This window comes from Salarias fasciatus, chromosome 1 (genome assembly GCF_902148845.1).
Source record: "Salarias fasciatus chromosome 1, fSalaFa1.1, whole genome shotgun sequence".
Taxonomy (NCBI): Eukaryota; Metazoa; Chordata; class Actinopteri; order Blenniiformes; family Blenniidae; genus Salarias; species Salarias fasciatus.
In genome coordinates, this window is record NC_043745.1 from 36,164,975 (window position 1) to 36,181,329 (window position 16,355).

The 16,355-nt window shown below is 41.1% G+C and overlaps 1 protein-coding gene across 1 annotated transcript in view; it reads right to left on the bottom strand.

Annotated features, from left to right (window-relative positions):
• trpm5 (transient receptor potential cation channel, subfamily M, member 5) overlaps nt 1–16,063 on the bottom strand; it is a 29,780-nt gene extending 13,717 nt beyond the window's left edge. Inside the window, exons 1-12 of the mRNA XM_030094096.1 lie at nt 16,007–16,063; nt 12,689–12,756; nt 9,871–10,027; nt 9,615–9,795; nt 8,485–8,651; nt 8,164–8,341; nt 4,698–4,762; nt 4,127–4,312; nt 3,699–3,798; nt 3,412–3,530; nt 2,129–2,470; nt 448–591 (exon numbers count right to left, since the gene is read on the bottom strand). Coding sequence (XP_029949956.1) covers nt 448–591; nt 2,129–2,470; nt 3,412–3,530; nt 3,699–3,798; nt 4,127–4,312; nt 4,698–4,762; nt 8,164–8,341; nt 8,485–8,651; nt 9,615–9,795; nt 9,871–10,027; nt 12,689–12,756; nt 16,007–16,036 — 1,737 coding nt within the window. The 5' untranslated portion in view covers nt 16,037–16,063. The remainder of the gene's footprint in view (nt 1–447; nt 592–2,128; nt 2,471–3,411; nt 3,531–3,698; nt 3,799–4,126; nt 4,313–4,697; nt 4,763–8,163; nt 8,342–8,484; nt 8,652–9,614; nt 9,796–9,870; nt 10,028–12,688; nt 12,757–16,006) is intronic.
• Between the last annotated feature and the right edge of the window lie 292 nt (nt 16,064–16,355).

The window sequence follows — 16,355 nt, forward strand, 5'->3', positions numbered from 1 at the left end:
CAAAGTTAGCTCGGTCGAACTGGATTTTTACACCTCCTGGTATATTTCTCCTGTTTGGCTGAACCACACAGTGCTGTGACTGAATGAGCCGAACCGACAGAAGAGCGAAAAAGACCGACCATCTCTCAAACGTACTTCTTAGAAATAAGACGTCTCTTTGGATTCACCTCAGTTCTTGATAAATTCTCTGTTTTGTTGTGTTTTTTAATCTGCTGCGACATTTTCAATTGGCAGAATTGACCTGAACCTGTTCTATGTTGGTACAAGGTCACATCTGTCCCCCGCCAAATAAAGAGTATGACTGGCATAAATGAACACACCATGTGAAAGATTTGATTTTTTTTTTTTTTTTCATTTCCTGGTGAATTTTTGCATTTTTGGTGTTTGGCTAAACCACACAGTCCTAAGACTGAATGAACTGAACTGAAAGAAGCAGTGAAGACTGACCATTGCCCAAAAGTAATTGGCCATCTGCTGTCGGTTCTGAAGAACGGCCCAGAGGAAAAGATCCCTCCAAGGATGTTCGCTGCGCTCCTCTAACTCTGCCAGGTTCTTCTGGTTGTGGAACAGTCGACCTTTTGCCGGCTTCTCCTAGAGCAGACAATACACTGAATGGATGAATGGCTCAGCAGCAGAAGTGTGCAATGCTTACATCTGTTATACAATCCGAGATACTTGCTGTTGAGAAGCGGATGAGTTCCTCTGAGGTCAAGGGCCATTCGAACTGAACATTTTGTAATTTCAACTAAGCTGACCTTTGACCAGACGGATATTGGTTATTATTCCTTCAAGGCTGAATTTAAGGATTTATTTCTATATTCTTTGGGAATTGATCTGTTTAGTCTGTTTTGCTGATTAAAATATTTGAGCAATTTCGGCCTGTTTTTTTGCATGTTCAAAATAAATTCATTCATTCATTCATTCATTTTTTCAGTTTCAGCTGTGAAATCTATGTTAGCCAACACTTTAAACTGTATTTTGTAGTTTTTGGTGCGAAAAGTTAATTTACTTATTTTGCCAATTTACCATTTGAAAGTTTTTTGGCCTCAAATTTTATGACAACATACTAAGTGAAAATGCACCGTTGTTGCATTACCAATTTGGAAAAATGTTGTTATGTTTTTGTAATGGAATCACCCACATGAGCTCAGACAACAATGATGCTAGAAACATTGACTATGGCGAGTCCACGGGCATGCACAGAAAAGGAAGTTGTTAATATTGTCCATATATTTGTGCATATGAAGATGAACTATTTACTACGGCCGTGGTGCACATGCGTCGTCGCAGCATTTCAGAAAATTTACATTTTCCCCCGTTGACACCGACATGGAGTAATTTTGAAAAAGATCCACCTTGGGAGCCATTTCCAACAAGTTTTTTTCAGTCACTCCAAGCACCCGAGAGTGTAAACAATATAACAGAAGTTTATAAGCCTCAGGTGGCCTCATGGTTTTAGTTGCTTTAGATAATTAATTAATTTGATCTATTTTAAGTTTAAACCATTATCACAATTTAGCACTTATATAATTTGTTTCTTGGTTCTTTTTTTATATGTATCCACACTGGAAGAAATGTTTTCTTCCTCTGGAACTTGCCATTCCTTTCACTTTTCTATAGTCAGCTCACTGAGGCGTGCTGTTGGAAACTCACCATTTATGACCTGAAGTGAAAGGTGCCATTTAAGTGAGGAATTATGATGTGATCCACTATGTTTCAGCTAAGGAAATATTGAAAGACTCTTTTACTTAAGTGCCACATTTGTCACCTCACACTGTAAGATGAGGATCTCTTTCAAAAACTGTCTGCTGTGCCACAAAAACAGAAGGATGAAAAATTGTGTTGTGCATGAAATTTTGTGAAAACTCCAGGGAGCCACTGCAGAGGGGTTAGAAACGCTGCAGGCTCCAGACCCCTGAGTTATGACTGTATGAGTTTTACTAATGCAGGAGGAGACTCCATGAGCTGCCAAGGATGATTGACTCTCTCCCAGTTAGCAGATTTATTAACTTTCATGAAAAAACATAGATTCAATATAAAGAGATGATAAATAAAGAGAATATAAATGCAACGCAAAGTTGACCAATCAACTCACAGTATGAATGGAATGTTTGAGAATGTCACTCACTGTGGGAATCTTTTGGTAGAAGCCTTTACAGGAGTCATGGAGAAAGTCTTTCAGCACTTTGGCGACCTCATACAGAGTGAATCGAGGTTTTCCTGTTTCAGAAGGGTGATGCCCGGGTGGCCCGGGAGTCCTGGCGGCTCCCAGCAGTACCTGCTTCTCCTCATACTTTTTGAGAAGCAGGTTGTGAAGGAGACTCTTCTCTGAAACCGACCAGTAGAGCTCCTGCAGGCGGCCGTAGGTCAGGAACTCCCCCAGGTTCACGCCGTTGTCCACGAAGAGACGTACGAAGTCCGGCTTGTCGTTGATCAGAGCGTCCATCATCACCTCCTCAAGGTCACATGCCTGCAAAGATTATGACCTTTGTTGCAATGGCTTTTACTTTTCTTCCAAAGTCATTTGGAATGCTTTTTTTTTCAGACACCAGAATGAACTAACAACATATATGCACATAGGCTAGAGTGCAAACTCGGGATGCACCAACACCAATACCAGTCGGGTTTGATACTGCACAGAGTACTCATATTCATCAACAATCCCTGAAACAACCTAGTGAAATCATTTGCAGACAATGTCAGCAGCAAGAATGGAGTACATGGAATATGGAGTATAAATTAGACTTAATGACATTTAATAGGTTTTGGCATGGGTACTCAGTATCAGTAATTAACTAAAGGCTCGTACTCGTCCTTTAAAAAACTGATATCTTTGCATCCCTGTTGCAATTGTGCTAGGTGAAAAGATGACTTTGCTATAATGTACTCATAATAACTTGAAACTAAGGGGATTGGTAGTCAGTAAGGCTCCTGTATATTGATTGACAATCATCTAGCGAAAATGAAAAATAGATTTACAGCCACTCCAGCGGCACAGCTCTGAGAATGGCGATATTGGACAGTAAGTTTACACTGAAGTATCAAAAACAAGCATCTGCCAATTTGACAGATGGCCATGAAACTTCATTCAAACCTCCACGCGAGGAAATCCCCTGAGATTTGGAGGTATGCTGATTTGTAAACCAAAATGTTATCACGAAAACATATCTGCAGCAGTGAGTTCGTCCTGTGAATGTTATTTCACTCAGTGGTGCAGCCCTGCGTCCATCTAAATTTGCCAGAGCTCTTTGGATCATCCTGGATTTAATTACTCTCCTTTAACTAAATGTTAATTTGACTGTGAACTGTTCCAACCTCTCCCTTTCTCGCTTTTCAAACGGTGCAGGAGGCTGCAGGGTTAATTACTGGAGTTTAAACAAACCTCTCGTCAGATTACTGTCTGCGGCTCACCTTCCACTCCACGTCGCCATTGAAGATGTCGCTCTTGGCAATGTCCACTCGGTTCCAGGCCACGGCCAGCTTCAGCTCATCCAGGAAGTCCTGAGCTTCCTGGCTTTGGCTCTTACAAGCTGACAAAGCCACACATGAAATGTCAGCAGGATCACAAGTTATGAGAGGCGGAAAATGTCAAGCGTGTATCTCTCTATCTCTCTGCACACTGAAAAGCCAGCAAACATGTAATTGTCCTTGGAGAACTGTGGGATTCTCGAACATATCTCGGATGAAAAATACTTTACCCTTGACGAGAGCTTTGAGGATCACTGTGTCCAGCTCAGAGCTTTCTTGTTCAGGGTCGTGGACGGTAAGAAGATGTCCGTGATCAAGCACCTTCTGGATCTGGTTGACAAGTTGACAGTCAATCACTACTGGAATCTCATATGTTTGATGAGTGTGAGCATTTTTAATCCCTGATACTTTGCTTTCTCCAAGCATAGCACCTCCAGTATAAAAAAAAAAAGAATAAGACTATTACTATCATTCCCACCTCCTTCGCATCCTTAATTAGGTCATCACATATACATTTTTGAAGACAATGATGAAAATACCACATTACTTTCCCTCACAATCTTCCCCAGAGCGCCCCATTTTTCTGGCAGCGTTCATGTCCTGTGATGTTGCGCATCTGTGTGCATGTGCCTGCCTCCAAGCTGTGCACATCGCTCACCAGCTTGACCCAGTTACTGACGTCGCTGCTGTGGTGGGCATTGGGAAAGGTGTCCAGCAGCAGCTCGCGAACACTGTCCGGATCCCAGCAGCCCCTATTCATCAGCGTGACGAGGATGTCAGCCACTCCTCCGGAGCCGGCGAGGATCAGCCATGGTGTCGAATTGCCAATACCTTTATGCATCCTCTGCAAGAGGGGACGAAATGTTCTCACAGATACTCTGCTGATGTTTAGCTGGCAAGTCTTTTTCTCTAAGTATACAGCCTCCTTACTAAAGCCTGACAAAGAATCATATCGATCAGTCAAGGCTATAGTCTGATCTCATCCGTCATGGCTTTATTTATGCAAATGACTGAATGACTGACAGGCTTTTTGTATAAAGAGATTAAAAAAGAGAATTTTCCTGTCATTCTGGCGTCGGCCTGCTGTTTTGGCCAGCATTGTGACTCCATGTCTAATTCTCAAGCTTCAGCCACTGTTTGAGGAGATTGTGCAGATTCAGAAGGTCACGTCGAGGTCAAGCATTTACAGTTCTTGAGTAGCCATCCTAGAATGATGAAACTAAACTTACCTTCAGGATTCGGGGTTCCCCGTGGACCAGGAGGCACAGAACAGGGATCTCGAAGCTTCCTGTGCCTGCAGGCACCCAAACAAAAGCTTCATAGTAATATCGCTTACATATCTGAGAATTATTTTATTGTGTAAATGTTGCATGAGCTTTTCTGTGGGGAAAAAAAGATCACAGGTTTGTTTTGTCTCCAAGCCATGTACAGTTAAACCAGTTTCTTTTCCCTCGCTCTGATTTTGAACGGCTTTGGAGGCCCGCAGATTTAAAGCCTGTTGGTCTAAAAACATTTAACGCCGTGAAGAAGACATCAATTAGAAAAGAGGAAAACATAGTGTGCGTGACATCATTTTGACTATTTCATCTTCATGTTTATGGTTTTAAGAAGCTGTGCACAGTGGTGGTCTACAAATGCTGCATGGAGGAAAAACTGTAAAGCCGAAAATGAATAAAGACGTATCCAATTGTGCACATAAAGATATCCTGTGGAGCTTTGGCACTGGGTCCGTGTCTTGTTTTGCTGTATATTCTTTGGTGGAAAGAAGAAAGGATTTCAAGCCAACAAACATGAGGCATATTGTACGCTACAATTAAAAATTCTGTTTACATTTTTGTGTATGCATACAATACTAATAAAAACAATGATGATATCTATTTATCTCTCTAATTAACATGTCCACGAACATGTCCATGTACATTCCCAGTGCTCGTGGTGAAAATAAGCGATTGGCTCTAAGAGAACTCCAGAGTGTAATCGAGGGGAGTCAAACGTAAGGCCTGTGGGCCAAAAGTAGCCTGCCAGAGAATCCAATTCAACATTGGTATCAGTGATGCTGCCATGAAAGTTAGATACCTCATCACAAGCAAACTAACCTCAAAGCCATGCTGTCAGGGCGAGTTTGTAAAAACATGCATCGTGCAACAGCTATAGGAGAAGTTTCTTTTGGACATTTCATTTCATATTACAGCAGAAAATATCACTAAAATTGGCGTTGTGATGAGATTGTTCTAATTTTCGGTAGTAATTGTTTTTTTTACAAAAAAAAAGTCATTTCATCACATACATTGAGGTTTTGTATCGACATATTGCCATATTTTCCAGCTAATAACCAACACAATTTTCAATGTTTAGGCAGTAATGAGTCATTGAGCAGATTTTATAAACCACCAATATAATACAATACAGTATATCACTTTGTATGGCATCTTCTATGTGGAAAAATTAGATGTGTCTCTATGACATATGCTGCAGTATATGTAGCTCCATTACTGCTGTATTTGACTGACAGTAAAGTGTAATTTAAACTAAAACACAATAAAATAAGCAGCAGAAATTAGAGAGAGAAAGCATCAGAAAATCTTGTGAACAGACTGGAGACTGTTTCAGGCTTTTTATGAAAACTATTATGAAGAAAACAACAAAGGTTAATTGACAACAAAAACATGACATGTACACACACGTGCAAATCATTTGTTTGTTGTTCCTTTTCTTAAACAATCATTCACTTTTAGACAGATGCAATTTCTATTCAGGTACGACTCCGGAAAATATGATGTATTGAATTCCTCATAAGGTACTCATACGTCCCTCCACGAAAGCAAAGGAAAACATTTGGAGTTCATCAAAAATCCGCCTTTCAAGGTTGTTGTGCTGTCATGTTGCTGATCTGCCCCCCTTGAGATAGAATGGCCCCTGGACTAAAATGGGTTTTCCATCCCCTGGTGTAAAGCAATGAAAACACTTTTTTACTGTGTTATTCACAAGAAGCATCTGCTTCTGCCTCACAGAGATTTCTGAATTTTTGAACTGCACGAAGCTTGAAGAGACAAAGTTAGAGACAAATTGCCTACAAATCGAGATGATTTAGTACTGTGGCCAGTTTCCCCGGAGGTGTATGCCCTGGAAGCTCAGTGAAGAAAGTCTACAGTAACAGATGAAGACTTCAGTTGAGCGCTGGAACTGGTTAATATCCAGTGCGAAAAACATCGAACATGGCACCCATAGCAGGATATCAGGATATTATCAAAAAGGTCGTTCATTTCAAAGTAAAGAATTCAGCTCTTATTTTTACTGGCCCATTCAGAGCCCAGACTTGGAATCCAGAAGAGATGCCGTGGAACGACCTCAAGAGAGCCATCGAATACAGACATCCCAAGAATATGGATGAGCTGAAGCACTTCTGTGAGCAAGGATTCCTCCTGAGCATAGCACAAGTCTGATTAGCAGCCACCAGAAACACTTGGTTTAAGTTATTGCTGTCAGTGGAGATTGAACTAGTTATTAAAGTCAAGGATTTAATTTTTTTTCCCCCACCGGCACTATGAATCTTTAATAGATATATTGAATAAAGTACTGGATACATAAATGAATGAAGACATAACATATTCTGTTTGGAACGTATGTGGTTTAACATACTGTTTTTTTCTATACGTGCGACTTAAATTTCGATTGGATCTTAATTTATGATTAAAAAAACTTTAAAAAATCCCAAACATTAAATTTTCATTTACTCCCACCGGTGTTTTTACTGACATGACTGCCAATACATTGAAGTTCAGGGGTCAGATACGATTCAGTTTCATCTTGAGTGGGCCAGCTCAATGAAATAGTGCCATAATAACCTTTACATTTCAACTTTAACCCTCTAAACCAAAAAAAAAAAAAAAAAAAAAAAAAAAAAAAATCATGATGGAAAATGGCAACAATCTCAACATAAAGTAAATTTTAAAGATACCTTCTGGTGCAAAATACACTGAAATATCCCGAATAAATTAAAAAAAAAAAAAAAAAAAACCTGTCCGATAGCTGTTGCATTATGCATGTTTTAGCACACTCACTCTGACAGCGTGGCTTTGAAGTTGCTTGAGGTAGCTAGCTTTCACGGCAGCATCATCAGTATCTCAGCTCAGGTCTCACAGTTTTGTGGTTTCCAATACTCTTAAGACATTCTCTTTAAACTGAAAAAAAAAAAAAAAAAATCAATCTTTCCTTTGAAATTTTTACCATTCGTTAGGTAGTTTGGCCGGCCAGGTTGGAACCACTTGAAGGCCAGTTTTGGCCCGTGAACCCCATGTTTGACTCCATGTTCTATAACCCTTGTGTACAGTTTTGAGGCTTTTGATTATTTATTACACCGTATAAAAAAGATCCAATACGATGACCCACAACTTCCTTCGTGGAATGAATAAATAATACTGCCACATAAAGTATGTACAGTACCACAATGCAATGAAATGCATGTATAATTCACAAGATAAAAGCTACTCTTTGTCAGAATGAATACTATCAGGGTTAATATTTAAGCACATACTGTTATAGTTATTTTATGTCTTATGAGTAAATACAGAGGTGCGACTTCCACATGTAATGAGGAACTATGAAATGTGGGGATTGCAGTTATTTCACAAGTGAAGGATCCTGAGTCGTGTGTGCTATCGCTCCCCAGATGTGAGCTAAAGCTTTTCACTGTACCTCCATAAGCAGTGCGCTGCAGAGATATGTGCTTGAGCAGCTTCACCCTCATTTCACTGGTTGCTCCGGGTCTGTTGGGATCCTCCTCCACCAGAACAAAGTGGGAGTGATGGCTGTCCAGGGAATACACTGCACCATGAGGCAGGTCTTGTGCCTTGTATACAGCAGGCTCATCCACCTCAAAAATAAAAACGAACGCAGCTATTCGGGGAGGGTGGAAGACAGCATCAACACAGTAATATAAAAAGATGTAAATGTTTGCTTAGTGATGCTGCTCTTGCTCATGCTGTTTTAGTGCTGTGTGTGTACAGAGAGATAAACCTTGGCAGTGAGCAGGGCCTCTCGGTTGTGGATCATATTCCAGGGGGCGATGCCAATAGCCACTACACGAACTTTAGAGGAGGTGCTGGCCAGGGAGTGATCTCGCACCGCCTGGCCCAAGTGCTTCGTGATGCCAAAGCGAAGCCCATTAGTCAGAATCCATGCCCCTGGAGAACAGAGAGGGAGCAGCGTTTGCCTGTGCGTCAGGGTTTTGATATTCACTACTAAGTTCAAAAGAAGCAATTGAGCACATTTCTTTCTACAAGACTATTAGACTTCAAATCTGTGGGCAGTATTACATTACAGCTGAGCTGTATAGTACAAATGATTTTTTTTTTTTTTTTAATTTTGGCCTGTGGTCATAAAAGTAATTGTGTCAGTCTTTTCAAAGAATATCCCAATTTAAACCAAATATTTGAATGGACAGCACATACTGGTGTAGTAGGTAGCAGGGGCGAGTGGGGTTGATGATCATCACAGTCTTTATATGTGACCTACTGAAGCTGCTCAAAAAGAATCAGTGACTCCAAGCATCATTATCACATAAATGGACACCCTAAGGGCAACAAAAGTTTTACATTTTCTCTTGAAAAAGTTGTTGTGTATACAGGGCGCTACAAAATGTCATTTGGTGTGAATGTGAGTGTGTGTGTGTGTGTGTGTGACTGTCTCTCGGTGTTTGAGCTGATGAACCGCTGACCTGTGTGCTCTTGCTCATAGTCAGCTGGGATCAGCTCCAGCTCCCCTGTGACCCAGGACAAATGAGGCGATGCAGAAGATTGATGGATTGATGGCTCAGAGTCATAAAATATATGTTGTGTGGCTTTGTGTGTGTGTGTGTGTGTTTTTTTTTTTGTTTGTTTGTTTGTTTCCGGTGTCTTTTGCGTCACTGTGAGAATATTCACGGTTTGATTCTGGGTATTTCTGTGAGGAGCTTGCATTATTTTCTCCGACCTTTAGTGGGACAAAGATTGAAGAAAATGCATGGAAAATCATTTCTCCTGTAGCTGACAAGCTTTTCTGCTTGTCCTTTTTTTTAATTTTTAAATTCTACCAGCCAACAGAGGCAAACAGAACTCTTTTACTGGATTTGAATAGGTAAGGCCAGCTTTGGCCCCCTTGATGATAACCTGTGCTCTGTGCAGCCTTCACCAGCCCTTTTCGAAGTGTGTCCCTGAGCCAGGGCTTCATCTGCGCCAGCTCATCTCCTCCCACCAGAGCGACGACCAGGTGTGGAGGAGAAAGGCCCCACTCCTCTGTCAGCATCTGGTAGATCAGCACTGGGTCTGTGTTGCTACGCACCCTTATGAACTGAGTGAAAACAAAATCGCACGTCAGCTCTCAGCTTGTACAAACATTCCGTGGATGTGGAAAATCTTGTTTCACCTTTCCTCTCGTCTTAGTCGGACTGAGGAAGTCAATATCACCGATTCTTCCAGCCGCCCAGTGACTCTTCTCTCTCTTCATTTTGCTCGACAGGCCTCGGGCGGCGTTCTCCAGAGTCTCATCCACCGTCGAGCAGCACGAGCAGCCAAGTAGGACACTGGGAGAAGCACACGTGAAGTAGAAAGGTATCCATGCATCACTCTCACTCGATCCGCTCATAAACTTCCTTCTCCTATAGTGGCCAGCACTTGATTGTACTGGAGGACAGTGAAATCCCCGGGCACGGACACAGGCGGAGTTCGAACCGGCTCACCTCTGGAAACATGAAATACAAAGGTACACTCCGTTCCTCACCTGGGGTCTCAAGGATTGTCTGCCAAGGTGATATGCTGTTCTGCTTGCTTGTTTGGATTATATTGCTGCTGAGCAGGGGGCTATTTTATAAGCTGCCCACAAAATGTCATTGACATTTGCAGCAGAGTAAAGCCAGAGGCAGAGAGAAAATTAAAAAGACTTACAAGATTAACAGTCCGCATGAACACATTTTGAAATCAGTTTGTATCATTCCACTTGGAAAATATGCACTTTTTCCTTTTTCTTCATTCCTAAGACAGAATTTTTTTGTTTCGTTTTGGTCTAAACTGATGGTTGAATTAAAGAAAAATCTTTCCATGTATTTTTTTTTTTAATTATTATTATTACTATTATTATTTGTAAGCTTCATGAAAGGTCACAGCTAATTGAATTATCACAGCAGTTACTTTCATCCTCAGTTGGTCCAACATTTTCAGCACAGATTAAAAATAAGTCAGTTCTTTTTTTTTTTCTTTTTTTTTTATTAAAACAACTAATTAAAACTATTTTACATTGCTGGAGACTTTCTGGCGTCGCACAATGGTGCAGAGGTGAGGACTGCTGCCTCACAGCAGCATAATGGAAAAAACTGACGAAGTGACATAAAAGACATTCATGGATGCCGGAGATCAGATGTGTTGTGAATAAATGCTTCTCGAAAACCTTTTGAGCTTGAAGGAGTGAAGTGGCATAAATGGTAAATCGAGTTTACTTATACAGCACGATTGTGTTTATCTGCACAGAAACATCTGAATAGGATTATCAGGTTAAGACCGCCTCAGCAGTCTACATGATCAGTCACATCCAACCATTCATTCGCACAATCATCACACCCACACCAGTGGTGACTGCTGGGATGCTCACATATCACTGGGAGCAACGGGTGTTGTGTCTTGCCCAAGGACACCCCAAAAACATGGTCAGGGGATCACACTGCCAACCTCCGCATTGGAAGATGACTCACTCCAGCAGCTAAGCCGAAGCTGCCCCAAGCTTAGACTGACATACAAGTAAAGACCTATGATGGCACGTCAATTCAGAGGGGACAATTCAGCTGACGTTACACCCATCCCATTAAGTTTTGTGAGAATCAGCCTTGACGGGAACACCAGTTTGTTTTGGCCATAGGCAGAGCACTCAGTGACCTCGGCACTATGGAACAGATATCAGCATGCTTTGAGGAGAGAGTTAAAAAACACCACGAAGCCTTGGAAAACTCCACGACATCACGTTAAGGTCAGGGTGGGGCCTTTCTGTGTGGGGTTCACATGATCTGGCTTTGCATTTCTGGAATTTGCATGCGTTCTTTGTGCATCTGCATGTTCTCCCTTTGCATGTTTTGAGTGTGTAAGAGCTCCCTGTATGACGTTTGCATGTTCTCCCTGTGCATATGGATAGTTTGCACAGTCTCCCTATGCATGTGTGGAAAGAGTGCAACATTTGTCTGTTTGAGAGAGAGTTTTCATGATCTCCCTGTGCCTGTATGGAATTTGTACCTTCTCCTTGTGCATGTGTTTGGTGTACAAGTAGTTGCTGCCTGAACTTTGGATGATCTCCATAGACATATGTGGAGTTTCCATATTCGCTTTGTGCATTTGTGGAGTTTGTACAGTCTTCATGCATGTGCATGCATGAGGTGAGTGTGCAGGTTTTCCCTGTATAAGGTTTGCATTCTCCCAATGCGCATGTGTGAAGTTTGCAAGTTATCCTTGTGCTCATGTTGAGTTTGAGTGTCTTCCTTATGCATGTCCCCCCTGTGCATGTGTGGCGTTGCTGTTGCTTCTTTTCACACTTCAAAGACACGCATGTCTGTTTACTGATGACTCTAATTTGACTTTCAATGTGTGTGTGTGTTGACTGTGAGTCTCTCCGTTGGACTGGCGACCTGTCCATGATGTAGTCTGCATTGTGCACACTGTCGGCTGGGATGAGCTCCAACTGCCTGAAGCCCTGCTTTGGATAAACCCACAAAAGAAATGGATGAAAATAATCGCTAATAGAATGCTTTGCTGATATTCTTCTACATCGTAATTGCAACATTTGGCTTTAGCAAAGTATCGCAGAAAACATTCTATTCCATAGATAAGAGGAGCAAATGTTCTAAATCATTTACACAAAAATCTACATTCTTAATATTTGCAGAGCCTTGTTTGTTCAGCACAAATGCTAGCTTTCTGTCGCTCTCGCTCGTGGCCTCCACTGAGCTAATCTGACAGTATGCCAATGTCTATTTTCAGCTGATCTGATAATGACTTCTTTATACTGAACAGCACAGTAGTTTGTGTCTGATAAGAGCTTGTGCCAGTTGTCATGAAAGTACTGTACCTATCACTTTATGTGAAGTGGAGAGAATAGACCCATCTGTTCACGCTGACACTGACTTTTACACACATGGCACACTCGATTGCACGCACACACACACACACACACACACACACACACACACACGCACACACACACACACCTGTGTTCCTCTGACCACTCCAGGACATCACCACACCGCAGGCACCGTGTCGGCGGATGCATCACCCCCTGCAAGCAAATAAATATGCTAATATTAGGTCAAATTTTCATCAAAGTACATTATGACTCACTCAACACTCTTAATACACATGGAAATGTGCTTAAAAGTACTTGTGGTCAATGCAAAGCCGGCAGAATTTTCATTCTCGCTTCATATGCAAAGTGCTTCCCAGATGATGTTTGAAGCAGAAATACATCAAACAGTGTCACTGATCTGCATAAAAGCCATTAAAAAATAAGGACAAAGCACTGTGGGTTCACACTCTGCCCAGCAAGCATGTCTGGTAGTGTGCAGTTTATTTAGGGCACTTTGAAGAGTTAAATTACAACAGGCAGGCGTCTGTTCATTTTGAGTATTGCAACAACGCCGAGCATTGAGACAAGAGTGGTAAAAGCTATCTTCAGGGTACAGAGAGAGTCCTGCAACAGATGTTTTACTTGAGCTTTGTTGCGCTTTTTTGATTATTCGTGTGCAGCATTTTGTTTCAGCTGTTTTTTAATATGGTAACATTCCTTGCAGAAAGTAGTGTAAAAATATAAACCAAAAACTGAGGGAAATTCTTCATCTTATAAGTACTTTAAAAAAAACCGGATTCAAATTACTTAAATGTACAAAATACAATAAACAAAAATATAGAATGTTCTCTAAAGATGATTAACTAAAAATGAAAAATTGAGTCATAGTTGAAATGGTTGTGTTTTTTGCCCCTTTGACACCATATTTGACAATATGCACTGTGCTCATAAAACTAGGGTTGTGAAACATGCATAAAAAAATATTATTTTAACAACACTACATTGTCAAACACGAGTGCTCGGTGGGCTACCACATGTAAGAAATAAAAGGGAGGGATATACTTTCCATGTGGAGACATTTTGAAGAAGCAAACAGGAATTAGATGCGATTTTGGAGTTTTTATTAAATGCACATGAAATTAAACCAGCATGATTTTTTTCATAGCTTTAAAATACCACTACTATTTGAAAAATATGGGCTATCAAAGAACGATGATTAAATTTCAGTGTTTGCTGTGTAAAGTGTAAATGCAGATATTATTCCAGTGAACTGAAAGTTTAAAGCTAACCAAATATTAGGCCCCATTTACATGATATTGTTTCAAGTGAAAAGGCATTTTCATGTTTGACCCTGAGTGAAGGCACTCTGCAGGCCGCCATTGTTTTTATCTTCCATCTACTCCTCTGTGTGTAAGAACTATTTGCTGTAACGTGTTGCAGCAGCCATTCTGCCATCGCAATGGAGACGGAGTCTTAGAGTTTTGAGAAAGTTGCACAACAGCAGAGTTGGAGGATTTTCCAAAAAAATTCCACCTTTGAGTCATTCTCAAAAAGTTGTTTTCAGCGGCTCCAAACACCACCGTCAGACGTTTGGCATTCAAAAACTTGTATGAACGTGACCCTGTCACATCTTTTTAAAAACGAAAGATTCTGTCTTCTCAAAAAAAAGTGAAGTACAACAAATTTGCTTTGGCATTTGGACTTTATTTGCAACAACCTTGTGTTTAACAGTCAACACAACCAAATTATTCCCATTTCCAAATGGTTCTGCTCTCAGAAGTAAGTGACACTGAGTTCAGAAAAGAAGTTCATTAATAATTGATAAGATTATCCATTTTGCTCTGTAAACACAGGCTTTTATCTACCGGCCTTATTTGCATGGGCACTTGTGCTGCCTGTGGGCCATGATTAAAAAAAAAAAGAAAAAAAAGAAGAAGACGAAGCCACAGAACCAGTAACTCCTTTGACAAAAAAAGAAAAAGGAAAGAGAAGTAGTCTTACTGTGTACTTTGAATTAAGAAGAAATCTTTTAACCAAGGTTTGGTGCACTGGTTAATACACAGTCTGGAGTCAATTTGTGTTTAGCCATCTGTCTTAATGTAAGCGAGCAGCTTGCTGTGGATGCCTTTATTTGACTGCAGGTCTGGCTCCGGGAGGGAAAAAGACGACTGGGTATGCAAAGTGGACCATTTGCATGCAAAGGTGGAGGAGAGGACATCCAGCTGTGTATGTGAGGGACTTTATGTGATCTTATTTTCCTCGCTTTATGGGGACTGAAACCTGGACTGACGGTACAGTTGGGGGGCCGTGCGGATCCCCACAGTGGTTTGCAGTGGTACAGTTAAGAGGAGAATTGGCTCAGGGTCGTGTTGAGGAGGCGTGAAGGGGATGAGGAATGTATTATGTCAATGAGAAGGCCTTACAAAGTTATCTGTCTCTGTGTGTGTTTGGACGGAGGGAGGCTTTCAAGGAGACTCATCCTTCCATACACTTCACGCCACAAAGTCTGGATGTTTTTTTTTTTTTCTTTTTTAAAGTTTGTGGGGGCAGAGCAAACCCCTTTGGACACATGCAGCGGCCTCCTTTAAATATAAATGGTCTGTTGTTGTTGGTGGGGGGAAAAAAGAAGCTATTGTGTTTTCTGAAATCAATAGTTGTTTTTGAATTTTATTGCTGTCAAAACTCATGAAAAACTTTATGCAGGCTGCTGCGTTTCGGTAGGAGGTAGAATACAAAACCTGAAACCACTCAGTGGAAACAATGTAAAGGCAAAGAAAGGAGGCAAAATGCTCTCCTGGGTCGGTGATCTTTTTAAAAGGCCGCCTTCTCGACACCGCCAACAGAGATTTATTACATGAAATGTGTTTGATACTCACATAAGAAGCAAGTCTGGCTACCTTAGTGAGGAGAGGAACTTGTAGAACACTGGGAAATACTACAGACAGTGCAATATCTCACATTTAAATCAAAGGTTAACTTTGATCTGCATTTTAAGATCATTTACAATATTTTCCTTCATTTCACATCAGAAAAACATTCAATGAACCAAATACAATACAGGATATTTTCAGGAATTGTATTAACTATACTGTAAGTACACCCTGAACTTATAATTATTATGTTCTCTCCTAAATCCTACCAGACGAGTTTCAAAAGGATAAAAAATTCAATTCAATTAATTTCAGCTTTATTTATGAAGTGCCAATTGCAACATGGTCGTTTCTAGACACTTTTACAGAGAAACCCAACAGATCCACATGAGCAAGCATAAGCGACTGTGGAAAGGAAAAACTCCCTTTGAAAAAAAATGGCATGGAATTGATTATTTCTACATATTAACAAACACTCTTGATACGGAATATCGGTCCTCAGATCGATAACATTTAGGTTTTGCTTTCTTTCTACTCAGATTGAGATGTTTTCATGTTAATAACCAGGAAAAAGGCACTCCATCCACACTCACCAGAGGCGTGTCGTCTTGCCGTTCCGGCATGGCTGAGAGGATCTTCTCCTTCCCCCGATGAACTGCACCAGGAAGGGCCGAAGATTTTTTTCTTGCACAACCTGGACGCCATCAGGAAGCGGGACAAAGGTGGGGCTCTCCCACCTGCAGCCAATCCCAGACGCTGCTGTCCCAAAATGCTTTGCATGATGGTTAACTGCTGCATGTTGATCTCCTCAGGACCTTCAGAGTCATGTCAACACACACAGGGCTCATTACAGTTTCTCACCAAAGCTGAGCCAAGAACAGCCTGCACTCACAAGAACTACTAATGTCGCAACCTTGAAGATGAAAAGAAGTGCACTTAGTT